This window comes from Phaseolus vulgaris, chromosome 5 (assembly GCF_000499845.2).
Source record: "Phaseolus vulgaris cultivar G19833 chromosome 5, P. vulgaris v2.0, whole genome shotgun sequence".
NCBI classification, from domain to species: Eukaryota; Viridiplantae; Streptophyta; class Magnoliopsida; order Fabales; family Fabaceae; genus Phaseolus; species Phaseolus vulgaris.
The window spans coordinates 2,961,718-2,975,287 of NC_023755.2; the positions used below are offsets into that span (position 1 = coordinate 2,961,718).

Sequence of the window (13,570 nt, forward strand, 5' to 3'; positions counted from 1 at the left end):
TTTCTGGTTGTTTTTACAAAATTTAGTGCAAAGACGTTATCCTATTGCTGTACTATTTTTAAAATCTTTATATAAAGAGAAAGAAGCTTGTCTTTATATTAATTAAATGTTTTACATATGAATTTTTAAATACAAAACTATATAATATATCTATAATTATTTGTAAAAGCAATAAATTATAAAAAAACACGTGTTCTGAAATTAAATGGATATTCAGTTACATATCATTAAAAAAATTATTGTAAAATCTTTGGATGAGATGCACTTTTTTCATTTTTCTAAAATCTTTTTCCCTTTTCATGTTTTAGCTTTTTTTTTTCTTCAATCCTTTTATCTTCATATTTTTTTTCTTTTTTTTCCTCTCAATTTATCATTTGGTTTCTCATCTCTTTCACAATTTCATCATATTGTGTAGTAGTTGACTTGTTATTTAGATTTTTTTTCTCTTGATTAGATTTTAATTTAGAAATTATTTTGACTTGTTAAAATTGTATATGGTCATTTTGGGTTGAAATGTTAAATTATTTTTATTGTGTATTTTGAATTTAAGAATGTTTAAAAGGATAGATTAGGTTCTTGTTGAGTTATAGAATGATTTTGAGTTGTTCCATAACTTTCTTTACATATATTAAGCTTACAAAACTAAATAAATCATGTCATACATTTAATTAACTTATATTTTAAGAAAACAAAATGCCTCAAAACAATTAAAATAACAAAAGAAAATTCTAATAATTAATTATATCTTATAAATTAACTAACACCTACCATCTAAAAATATATGTACACACCTAACATGAACTTTAGCATATTCTTCCTGCAGAACATCCTATTTTTCTCTTATAAAAGCTTTAAACTAATTATACATTACAATAACCATTTAATTAATTTACTTTGATTAAAAATTACAAGAAAGAACAACAAAAAACTAATTTTTAAAACTCTTAAATCTACCACCAAAAGCAATCAGTGACAAATACTGCTAAAGAGATGAAAGTGACACACTTGGCACAAATGGCAGGCCAGAACATTGTGATTTTGTTTATGGAATATGATGTGATCCTCACATATATAAAGCCACAAAACAAGACATGCTGGCCAAATACAAAAGCATTTGTACACTTTCTATATCAATAATTTTATACCAGGTAGCAGCATCAGCTGCAGAATACAGTGTTTTTCTAACTATAATAACACAAAACATATATATATATATATATATATATATATACAAAATTGTTATTCAAGATTTCTCCGTCCATGCCACAACCTCAGCAAAAACACAGCCAAACATGTGAGACAGAATTTCATCTACATGCAATGATAATGTAAAAGCTTTATATCCTTTCATCTTCATCTGCATCTTCTTTCTCATCACCATAAACCCTAAATCATAAACCATAAAGCAGATGGATTCTAAGTGTGAAGAGACTAAAGATGAAGAAAATGATCCATGCCTATCTGCTATGCTGCTAAGCTTCAGCCCAATGGTTTACACTGCTGTGTTGAATGCTGCCATTGAGCTGAACTTGTTTGAGATGATTGCCAAGGCAACAACAAGAACAACAACAGAAACCCCACTTGGCGTGTCAGCTTCTGAGATTGCTTCTCAACTTCCATTTCAGCACAAGAAACTACCCCAAAGGCTTGATCGCATGCTGTCTCTTCTTGCAAGTCACTCTCTTCTCACTTGCTCAACACGCGCAAATCAAGATGGTAAGCTCCAAAGACTCTTTCAACTTTCACCTTCTGGAAAGTACTTCCTCAACGCTGAAGCCACTGCTTCTTTGGCCTTCTTCTCAAAGTTTATGAGCCATCCAAAGCTCGTTCAGGCATTGTAAGTAACGTTCCTACATGCAGACCATTTACGTTAATCTAGTTACTCTCATTTCATTCATAATTAGCTTATTGTAGTAAAATATGAGAAAATAAAGTTGTTGTATTTGATGTGAATTAGGTTTAATTTCAAGGAGGTACTTCTTGACTGTGATAATGGTTTATACATGAAAGTTCATGGAATGCCTATTTATGAAGGCATACAATCTGATCCACCATGGAATCATATCTTTAATCAAGCAATGGCCAATATATGCACAGCAGAGATGACAAAGATACTTCAAATGTACACTGGATTTGAAGGAATATCACTGCTTATCGATGTTGGAGGTGGAGTAGGGCAAAGTTTGAATATGATAATCTCCAAATATCCTTCCATCAAGGGTGTCAATTTTGATCTTCCACAAGTAATACAACAAGCTCCACCTTATCCAGGTATATCTCTTTTTCTACTTTAGCCAACTCAATAAGGTAACCTAAAAACTCATATATAACTAATTACAATGAGTTCAAACTTTTACTTTCATGAAGGAATTGAACATGTTGAAGGAGACATGTTTGAAAGTGTTCCAAAGGGTGATGCCATACTATTGAAGGTTAGTCTAGGTACTTGTAACTGTGATTAAGTTAATCCATATGCAATGATCTTAATAAGCATTTTTGTGTGGTTGGTTAATGATTTTAGGGCATATTGCACAATTGGTCGGATGAAAATTGTTTGAGAGTTCTGAATAATTGCCACAAAGCTTTGCCAGAAAATGGTAAGGTGGTTGTTGTGGATTTCATAATGCCCGAAGAAATTGGTTGTACTGAAGCAGATAAGATGGTTACTAGCTTTGATAACCTCATGTTTCTTGATGGAGGAAGTGAAAGAACAGAGAAAGAGTTCATGAATTTATGCCAATCTTCTCAATTTTCTTCTTTCAAAGTTGTTTCTCGTGCCTTCACTGTTCTAGGAGTAATGGAATTTTATAAATAACATATGTAACGTGAATGAGTAAATCGTCGCTTGGCGAGGTGAATGTAGGTGGCCTCGGTTATGAGTGTTTTGGTAAAGTTGAATGATGCTTTGAGATAACCTGTTGGTTATATTTTTGGGTATGGTTTTCTCACTTTAAGGTTGTTCTGCTCCAATCATAAAGGAGAGTTTCTTTTGTGGATGATATAGGAAGTTCACTTCTGGTTACTGTAATGGGTTGGGATACCCCTGAAGTATCCTTTTAATTTTATTTATTCATTGCTGATAAAAAAAATGTAAATTTACTCTTATTCATTTTCATAAGAGTAAATTACATTTTCTTTGTCAAAAAACTCCTTCTTGATATATTTGATATTTTATTTATATTTTATTATTTCGTTTCTTTGTGATGAAAAACGAAAAATACAAAAAAAGATAAATTAATGTATTTAAGGGTGTACAAGGTAAAAGAAAACGTGAAAATTCAAGACATAGAAGTAGATAAATTTTGTCATAAAAATAAAAAGTGTTAATGATGTGTTTGAATTGAGGGAAATACTATTTGTGAAGACGGAAATATCATGCTATCAAGTTCGGACATTCCTCTTAAATGGCGTGTCGGTGTCCGATACTCGTATCGAACACCGACACTCGTATGACACTTGTAGGACACAGTATTCGTGAAGTGTCCAAAAAGTATTGGTTAGATTTCTAATAATTCTAGTACAGTTCTAACACAATTTTAAAAAGTAAAAATACATTAATTTTCTAAAAATTCAAACTTTATTATATAAATTGTTATTATGATTATAAAAATAAGAAACAAATTCCTGTGAACTAGTCATGAAAAACATATTTCTGCTCCAAAATTGATAACAGGTCATCACTTATTCCTACACAGGTTACCACATAGTCTGACATATTACACTGAGATTAGATAATTATACCTTGGTTTTCTCTACTGAATTCAATTTTCACACACCTCATGCACCACCCCACACAAGAACAACACAAAGCTAAAAGTTTCTAAAATTACTTAATTGTGCAGAAACTTGGTAGCAGGTCACCACTTATTCCTACATAGGTCACCACATAGTCTGACATACTACATTGATATTGAGATTAGATAATTGTACCTTGGTGTCCTCCACTAAAGTTTATTTGCACACACCTCATGCACCATTCCACATAAGAACAACACAGCTAAAATTTTCTAAAATTACTTAACCGTGCAAAAACTTGGTAGCAGGTCACCATTATTCCTACACAAGTCACGACTTAATGTGGTTGCGACTAACTAACTACTTTAACAATGAGATTATAGAACTCTAATCTCAATATGAATGAAGTCAGTCACAAGAAGTGGTGACCTTTGATGGAATACGTGATCACCTGCTACCAACTTTCTATACACTGAATAAATTTTAAAGTATCAATGTCAGTGTCAGTGTAGTTAGTCACAGTAAGTGGTGAGTTGCTACCAAATTTTTGCACATTGAACAAATTTTAAAATTTTTGAGCTAATTGTTGTTCTTTGGTGGGTGGTGCACGAGGTTTGTGTAAAGTGATCTTAATAGAGGTCACCAAGCTAGTCTTTTCTAGTTTTAGTGCCAATTTATTAGTCACCATAAGTGGTGACTTGCTACCAACTTTTTGCCCATTGAACAAAAAAATTCAAAATTTTGAGCTAAGTGTTGTTCTATGGTGAGTGGTGCATGAGGTGTGTGTTAGTGACCTCAACTGAGGTTGTCAAGGTAAAATTTTCTAATTTTAGTGCCAATGTAGTTAGTCACAGTAAGTGGTGGTTCATGTAAGAATAAGTGGTGACTTGCTACCAACTTTTTGCATATTGAACAAATTTTCAAAATTTTGAGCTAAGTATTGTTCATTGGGGGTGGTGCATGAGGTTTGTGTAAAGTGACTGTCAAGGTAAACTTTTCTAGTTTTAGTGTCAATGTAGTTAATCAAGTAAGTGGTGACCCATGTAGGAATAAGTGGTGACTTGCTATAAACTTTTTGCATATTAAACAAATTTTCAAAATTTTGAGCAAAGTGTTTTTTGGTGGGTGGTGATGGAAGAGGCCCAAGCACAAGCCCACATGCAAGCCCAACAAAGGGTAGATTTGGGCCAACCATAGAGTTATGGCCAAGAGGATCCAAGAAGACGTTCTTTTACATGTTCAAATGCCATAAACTCTAGTGTAGAGTAGACTTTAATTTCTTGTCAAAATTAGCATAGGAACTTTATTTGTAATTTTCTTAGAATTAATTTTGGCACCTAAAACACCAACCTAGGTAAACTTAGAGTTTCTAAAAAAACCTCTAAACTTACCAAGGCCGGTCTAGAAAGCCCATGGAGGGGGGTGAGCATAAAAACTAGACACACCCCTCCCCATGTGCTCATTTGTGCACCCATGTGCCATGTGCACCCATGTGCTTCACATTTACATTTCATTTGGCTAGCATTAGGGTTGCATTATGGTCCTCCTTAGCCTATAAAAGGAGGAGCCTACACCTTGTATTTTCAAGTTTATTGTGAGTAAAGTTATGCTGCCATTTTGTGTCAAACTTTGCTTCTCCCTAGAATCCTAGGCTCTAAACTTCAATTCCTTCATCTTTTCCCTTGGGCTGGCCGAACCACCCAATACCCACACTTAACATGCACCTACAAGATCAACACCACTCTTAGGAGGATCTTGCTCACCTCATCCAGTGCTTCCGCCCCTTTGCTCTACTTTGATTCAAGAAGAACTTCATGAAAATGCCATCAGGTGGTGCATGAGGTGTGTGTAAAGTGACCTCAATGGAGGTTGTCAAGATAAAATTTTCTATTTTTAGTGTCAATGTACTTAGTCACAGTAAGTGGTGATGCATGTAACAATAAGTGGTGATTTGCTACCAACTATTAGCATATTGAACAAATTTTCAAAATTTTGAGTTAAGTGTTCTTCTTTGGGGGATGGTACATGAGATGTGTGTAAAGTGACCTCAATGTAGGTCGTCAAGGTAAACTTTTCTAATTTTAGTGGCAATGGGAACTGTGAAGTGAAGTTTGTGGAGACCAAACTGCAGCTAGCTGACATCTTCACAAAACCATTACCAAAAGAGAGGTTTTTCTTCTTAAGAAATGAGTTAGGTATTCTTGATCTTAATAATCTCTCTTAAATCTGTTTGTGGTACATGTGAAAGTCTATTTGTGAAGATAAATAGGGGGAGTATTATTGGTTCTTGTATATCTTTGTCTGATATTGCACAAAATGTTAAAAACTCGGATATAAAAGTGTTTTCTGCTGCTGCTGATAGAAACAACCGATTGTTTCGTGTAAACAACCGATTGTTTATCATGTTTTATTCTTTGAATGAGTTAAAATCTAACTAGCTGCTGTAAGAAGCTTTGGATAGTATAAATGCTACTATGAGGAATATCAATATTGTTGGTGAAGAAGAAGGACGAGGAATCTAGATTATGTGTGGATTTTTGAAAGATAAACAAGTTTGTTGAGGGATAATAGTATGATGGATCAAGTTGCATGAAGCGTCAATGTTTTCCATGTAGACATGAGATTCGAGTATCCAAAACTCTAAGTAAAAAGTGAAGATGCGTATAAGACAACATATAGATCTAAATATGATCAGTAAGAGCGAGTAATGATGTCGTTACATGGCTAGCATGGAAACAAAAATTTTATGTGGATTTAATTTATTGTTATAAGAGGTTGATTAAATACATTCAATATTGTAAGAGTCTTATATATTTGTTTGATCTAAAGAGACTAGACATGAGACAAAAGATATTGGTGAAGTTATTAAGGGAGTAAGATTTCAAGTTTGTGTATCATCTGGAGAAGAAAAATTTGGTTGAAACTGGCATGAGCAAGGAGATATTTCAAGTGTCAAATGTAATGGTTAAAGAGTCAAATTAATGGAAAGTTAAGAACTAAGTGAATTGAGAATTTCATTATGGAATTAAAGGGGAAATTATGAGGTTTATGATAACTTGTTTGTATTTGCAAACAAGAAGTTAGATAACATAGTCTAGTATAAAAGTTGTAAACATGATTTAGTGTGCATCATGCATAACTAAGATAATATTTGAAGTTTTCTTGATGGTTCAACATAAAGAGGAAGTGGCTCCATAGGTCCTTGTTTGTCATACTTATAAAAGACTGAAGTAGAGTATCAAAGACTTAGGAAAATGTTACAAATATTGGAAGTGACTAAGTAGAAATAAAGTTGTTTTTGTTATACGTGTGGTTCCTTTTCCACGGACAATAAGAGTACATAATGGAATCTGGATTATGGTAGACCAAGTAATGAATTATGCATAATTTCTTTTGGAGAAGATAGACGAAGTTTTGAAAGATTATTAATTTTAATGGAAGTACTATCCTAGGAAAGAAAATGTTGTTGCAAATGGTTCAAGTCACAAGGAGACATAAGTATCAACACTTAAGATTACATGGTTGGATTTGAGTGGAAGTTTCAACAATTTAAATTAGGAAGTTGTAGTACATTTGTTATAACTACAAGTTTCTAGAAAAAGTGAGAGTAAGGAAATTGGTGAAATTGAATTTGAAAATTATTTTAAGATTATTATGTACTGATGAAAATAAAGAGTTCTATGTGGGAAACGAATGGTATATTAAGTTTTTTTTTAAAAAAAATGTGTGTCATAGGATGACAAATTTAATCAGATAGGTTATCTAAGAGTAATGAAAGCAAACTCATTTTTCATTTAAGTATGACCCAAGGGTATTGAGATTTAAGGAAGTTTATTTGGTGACATGGTATGAAGGAAGATACAGTCAAGTATGTAGCTACTTGTTTATTTTGTCAAAAATCAAGGACCGAACAAATAATGACTAGGAAGTATGTTAACATAGTTTTGACATTCACGGGATGAGAGTGAAATAATATTTTCATGGGTTTTATCACCTACATGTCACATACAGTGAAGAAAAATGACTAAGTATGAGTAATATGGGATGGATTAATGAAGACTACGCACATTCTACCTATGCAAGGGAATTATATGCTTGAAGTTATGAAAATAATTGGGTGAGCTAAGACGTCTCAGTTTGACAAAAGTGGTGAAGAGGTGACATTGGGTACTAGAATTAATGTTAAGGAAGTTTGTTTTGGCTGGGTTATTCTTATATTTTCATAAGGTTGGGAATGAATCTTTTAGCACATGGTATTGGATGGAGTGAGATGGTGGTAGATCTTACTCTTAGTTCTAAGGAGAGGTCTATAGTAATTGATGTTGCACGTCCTTCTGAATATGAGAATATTATCGCTCGAAATTGAAGAACAAAATGAGCTAGTCATGTTGACACCCACATATGACTATTAGAACAAAATGAGCTAGTCATGTTAACACCCACATTGTCTGATGTGATGCTTTAATGTAGCGTACGTAATCGCACGTAATCGTAATGAAGAAAGAGAGGTTTTGATGAACCTTAATTGTAGAGAAAAATAAATATAAAAGAAACTTTTATTCACTTGTATATTAGAGAGTAAAATATATGGTGTATATATAAGAAAAAGATTAAGACCTAGCTGAAACAAAAAAGGAAAGTTGGGTCAAACAAACAAAGCCCAATAATTTAAAATAGAAAATTAAATATATTAACACCCCCCCTCAAGCTGGGGAGTAGATATTTGTCAGGCCCAGCTTGCATTTGAGAGTAGAGAATTGTGCGGAAGCAAGGGGCTTGGTGAATATGTCAGCAACTTGCATTGCAGAAGTAATGGGTAGTAGTTTGAGGAGACCAGAGTTAAGTTTTTCACGAACTAGGTGGCAATCAATTTCGATATGCTTGGTTCGTTCATGAAAAACTTGATTGGAAGCTATTTGAAGGGCAGATTTGTTGTCACAGTACAGGGTTGCAGGTTGGGAGAGAGGAAGATGTAAATCCTGAAGGAGGTAAGACAACTATTGTAACTCACATGTGGTGGTGGCAAGGGCTCTATACTCGGCTTCAGAGGAGCTGCGGGAGATAGTTGACTGCTTCTTTGATTTCCTTGATATTAGGGAGTCTCCTAAGTATATGGAATATCCAGTGACAGATTTGCGTGTGGTAGGACATGTTGCCCAGTCAGAGTCACTAAAACCACAAAGGTGAAGTGAACTAGTGTGAGAAAAATATAGTCCTTCACCAGGGGTGCCCTTGAGGTAATGCAAAAGACGTGAGACAGCTTGTTGATGATGAGTTGTGGGTGCAGATATGAATTGGCTTAAATTGTGGACAGCGAAGGCGATGTCTGGTCGCGTGTTGGTTAAGTAAATTAGACGTCCAAGAAGTCTTCTTATTGAGAAGTGGCATCAACATCGAGAGGTGAGCCTTGGTCGGGAGAGAGACGGGAGGTGTGAGTCATAGGAGTGGCCACAGGTGCAGAGTCAAGCATGCCAGTTTCTTGAAGGAGATCAAGAGTATACTTGCGTTGACTTAAATGAAGACCAGTACTGTTGCGAGCAATTTCCAGTCCCAAAAAGTAAGTGAGATTACCTAAATTTTTTATCTTGAAGTGATGGTGAAGGGATGCAGTAATTGTATTGATTTCCTCCGTGTCATCACCAGTTAAAAGCAAGTCATCAACATAAACAAGAATAACAGTGAGTTTATCATTATTATATTTAAGAAAAAGAGAGTGATCAGCAACAGAAATAGAGTAATTATTTGATAAAAGAAAAGTAGAAAGTTTGGCGTACCATTGGCGACCAACTTGACGAAGGCCATACAAAGATCGTTGAAGCTTGCAAACATGCTGGGGAGAAGGAAGAGAGAGGCCAGGTGGGGGGGTCATGTATATCTCTTCATGGAGATCACCATGAAGAAATGCATTATTGACATCAAGTTGTTTTAAAATCCAATTTTTGGTAGTGGCAATAGCAAGCAGAAGGCGGAGGGTAGTGAGTTTAGCAACAGGTGCAAAAGTGTCTAAGAAATCAAGTCCTTCAAGTTGGGTAAACCCTTTGGCAACAACTCTAGCTTTGTGGCGCTCAACAGTGCCATCAGAATGGTATTTGATTTTATATACCCATTTACAACCAATAGTTTTCTTTCCTGGAGGGAGAGGGGTAAGTTGCCAAGTATTGTTAGCAGCAAGAGCTTGAAGCTCATCTTGCATGGCAGATTGCCAAGAAGCATGTTTGGAGGCTTCATTATATGTTCGAGGTTCAGGATGAGAATTGATAGAGGAAATAACATTTCTAAAATTGGAAGAAAAGGAATTGTAAGACAAGTAATTATGAATAGGATATCTACTACTTACAGTGTTGGTTGCAGTGTGGAAATCTGCAAGATAGGCAGGTTGTCGGTGAGGACGAGCTGATCTTCTTGGAAATTGGGGTGAGATGCTTCCTGGAGATGCAGGCGGTGATAATTCTGATGGAGGTGCAATGTTGGATGCAGGAGCAGAGGCACTATTTGTTGGAAGATCATAGGATAATGAGGCTGGTGGAGGAACAGTATTGGGTGCAGGAGTAGAGGCACATGGCTCGACAGGAGGTGCAGTATCAGAAAAAAAATCAAAAGCAGAATTATATGCATTAGAAATAGGGAGAGATAAAGTGTTAGGGTCCTTAGGCAAGCCACTGTCCAATTTATATGAAAAGTGGTTTTCATGAAAGATTACATGTCTTGATATCTCTATGCTATGAAACTTTAAATTTAAGATAATATAACCTTTTGTATTTTGCGGGAAGCCAAGAAAAATACCTTTGATAGATCTATCATCTAATTTTTTCCTATGTGCAGTAATGGTACTAGCATAACAGAGACAACCAAACACTTTTAGAAAGGAAATGTCATATGGTTTTCCAAACAACTTTTCATGAGGAGTGATGTTATCAAGTAATGGAGTAGGAATAACATTTATTAAGAAAACAGCACGATTTACAGCAAATTCCCAAAAAATAGGAGGAAGATTTGCTTGAAAAAGTAAAGCCCGGGTTACATTTAGTATGTGTTGATGTTTACGTTCTACAATGCCATTTTGTTGTGGTGTTTCAACACAAGATTTTTGATGTATAATTCCCTTTGAAGCATAAAAATTTGACATAGCAAACTCAACACCATTGTCAGTACGAATCGTTTTGATATTAGTTTTGAAATGATTTTGAACGAAAACAGTGAAGTTAATGATGTGTTGATGCACTTCAGATTTGTTATGCAGCAGAATAACCCAAGTATAACGCGAGTAATCATCAACAATAGTCAAGAAATAACGAAAACTTTGCATAGAAATTATGGAACGTGGTGCCCAAATATCAAAGTGATAAGATAAAAAATAGCAGAGGTAACAGTATTACTTAAAGTGTAAGGAAGTTTTCTCTGTTTTGCACGACTACAAGTGTCACATACATGATGAGTATCAACAGTAATAAAAGAGTATTGTTTGCTTAAGACATGTAATCTTTCATGTGAAGGGTGTCCTAGTTTATAATGCCATAGTGTTTTGTCTGTGATATTACAATTAATAAAAGGAGCAAAACAATGTGGTTTAGAATGACTAGAAGCAGGCAAGGTAGTGACAAGGTACAAGCCAGCGGTGGCTTTAACTGTACCAATCCTCTCTTGAGTGAGATTGTCTTGTATAATGCAATGGGTTGAAGTGAAAGTTAAAGTGCATTTAAGTTGGTGTGTGAGTTTAGAAACAGATATTAAGTTTAATTGAAAATGAGGCACGTATAACACATCAGACAAACAAAACTGATCAGAAAAATGTACTAAACCAGAATATGTGGCATAAACAGTTTGGCCATTTGGAAGACTAATTAAGACAGGTTTAATTTTAGTATAAGTAGTAAAAACGTTCAAATTGTGACAAACATGATCAGTGGCACCAGAATCAATAATCCAAGATTCTTTTATAGAAGATAGTGAAGAGAGAAATTTACCTGTTGAAGAATGCTCAGAATTGGGGATTTCATCCGTAGAGATGGTGCCGACTTGATTTAGTGTGCATCATGCATAACTAAGATAATATTTGAAGTTTTCTTGATGGTTCAACATAAAGAGGAAGTGGCTTCATAGGTCCTTGTTTGTCATACTTATAAAAGACTGAAGTAGAGTATCAAAGACTTAGGAAAATGTTACAAATATTGGAAGTGACTAAGTGGAAATAAAGTTGTTTTTGTTATACGTGTGGTTCCTTTTCCACGGACAATAAGAGTACATAATGGAATCTGGATTATGGTAGGCCAAGTAATGAATTATGCATAATTTCTTTTGGAGAAGATAGACGAAGTTTTGAAAGATTATTAATTTTAATGGAAGTACTATCCTAGGAAAGAAAATGTTGTTGCAAATGGTTAAAGTCACAAGGAGACATAAGTATCAACACTTAAGATTACACGGTTGGAGTTGAGTGGAAGTTTCAACAATTTAAATTAGGAACTTGTAGTACATTTTGTTGGGAAAAACGGGTAATTTTCCCACTAAAACAAAACCCTAACAGAGTTACCCGACAAATAATATTGAATAAATAAAGCGGAATAATAAAAGAGATAAAGAGGAAAAAAACACACCCGAAAATTGTTAACGGAGTTCGGCCTGTTTAGCCTAATCTCCGAGCACAGCAAAAACAACTCACTTTTATTATTATGAGAGAAGATATTACAAATTGGGATATATAACAGTGAAGGAGAAGAGTTTAATTTATAACCCTCAAACCTCCTTCCCAAACAATGAACCCACCGATGTGGGACTTGGGATTAAGTCAAAATCAACAAATCTCCACCTTGGCTTAATTTCAAGTCCCACCTAAAACAAATCTTCTCAAAACATAACAAAAACAAACTTTACAGTGCTTCAAATTTGCGCCTCCGGGCGCCAACTTCAAATGTGCAAAATATTAACCAAGTCTAAACAATGTTCAAACTTGGCCCTTGTAACCACCTTGCCTTGTAGCGAACATCTTCTTTATTAGAAAATTCTTCTTTCTTTGCAAATACCCATTTGCACCCAATTGCCTTCTTACCTTTTGGTAATTGTGCCAACTTCCACGTCTTGTTCTTCTTCAAAGACTGCATCTCCTCTTCCATCGCACCTGCCCAATTACCACTCTCTGAACTGTGCATAGGCAACCATATCCATGAAACGAGCAGGCTTCTGAATATCTCGTCTCTGTCTTCTAACTGCAATTGGCGCTGATTGTTGTTGAGATTCTTGGGTAGGAACCTCTTCCTCATTTGACTCTTCTTCTACCATAGGAGAGTCACTTGTGGTATTTCGTGTTGGAATCACCACTGTCGGCTCAAACTCCACCTGCTTCCGGGCACACTCCACCTGTTGCGGAGTACTATCAGCTCCTTCTGGATTTACCTTCTTTAACATGGCAGATTCATCAAAGGTAACATCCCGGCTGATAATCGTCTTCTTTGCCTCTAGACACCACAAACGGTATCCCTTCACTCCAGGACTAAAGCCCATGAAAAGAGCCTTCTTTGCCCGTGGATCCAACTTTGATTCAATCACGTGATAATATGCAATAGAACCAAAAACATGCAAAGAATCATAATCAGTTGCAGGTTTTCCAAACCATACCTCTAACGGGGTTTTGTCATCTATAGCAGATGATGGCAAACGATTAACGAGATGTTGAGCGTATGTCACATCCTCAGCCCAAAACTCTCTGCCTAACTCAGCATTAGACAACATACAACGAACTTTCTCCACAAGTGTCTTGTTCATACGCTCCGAAACCCCATTCTGCTGTGGTGTTTTTCTAACAGTGAAGTGTCGAACTATGCCACAATCTTGGCATACC

At 35.2% G+C, this 13,570-nt stretch overlaps 1 protein-coding gene across 1 annotated transcript; it reads left to right on the plus strand.

Moving 5' to 3' along the window:
* The first annotated feature begins 1,245 nt into the window (after positions 1–1,245).
* On the plus strand, positions 1,246–2,843 carry LOC137834838 (isoliquiritigenin 2'-O-methyltransferase-like). The gene is made up of 4 exons (XM_068643047.1): positions 1,246–1,837; positions 1,958–2,271; positions 2,368–2,432; positions 2,522–2,843. Exons 1-4 carry the CDS (start codon positions 1,410–1,412, stop codon positions 2,813–2,815), a joined length of 1,101 nt encoding a protein of 366 aa, XP_068499148.1. The 5' UTR covers positions 1,246–1,409; the 3' UTR covers positions 2,816–2,843.
* Positions 2,844–13,570: the final 10,727 nt, after the last annotated feature.

What these genes read in the sequence shown, in the direction of transcription:
- LOC137834838 (XM_068643047.1), top strand. Translation starts at nt 1,410, where the DNA reads ATGGATTCTAAGTGTGAAGAGACTAAAGATGAAGAAAATGATCCATGC. An exon ending in CCAAAGCTCGTTCAGGCATT is followed by an intron (nt 1,838 to 1,957) that starts GTAAGTAACGTT and finishes GATGTGAATTAG; the next exon opens with GTTTAATTTCAAGGAGGTAC. An exon ending in GTGATGCCATACTATTGAAG is followed by an intron (nt 2,433 to 2,521) that starts GTTAGTCTAGGT and finishes TAATGATTTTAG; the next exon opens with GGCATATTGCACAATTGGTC.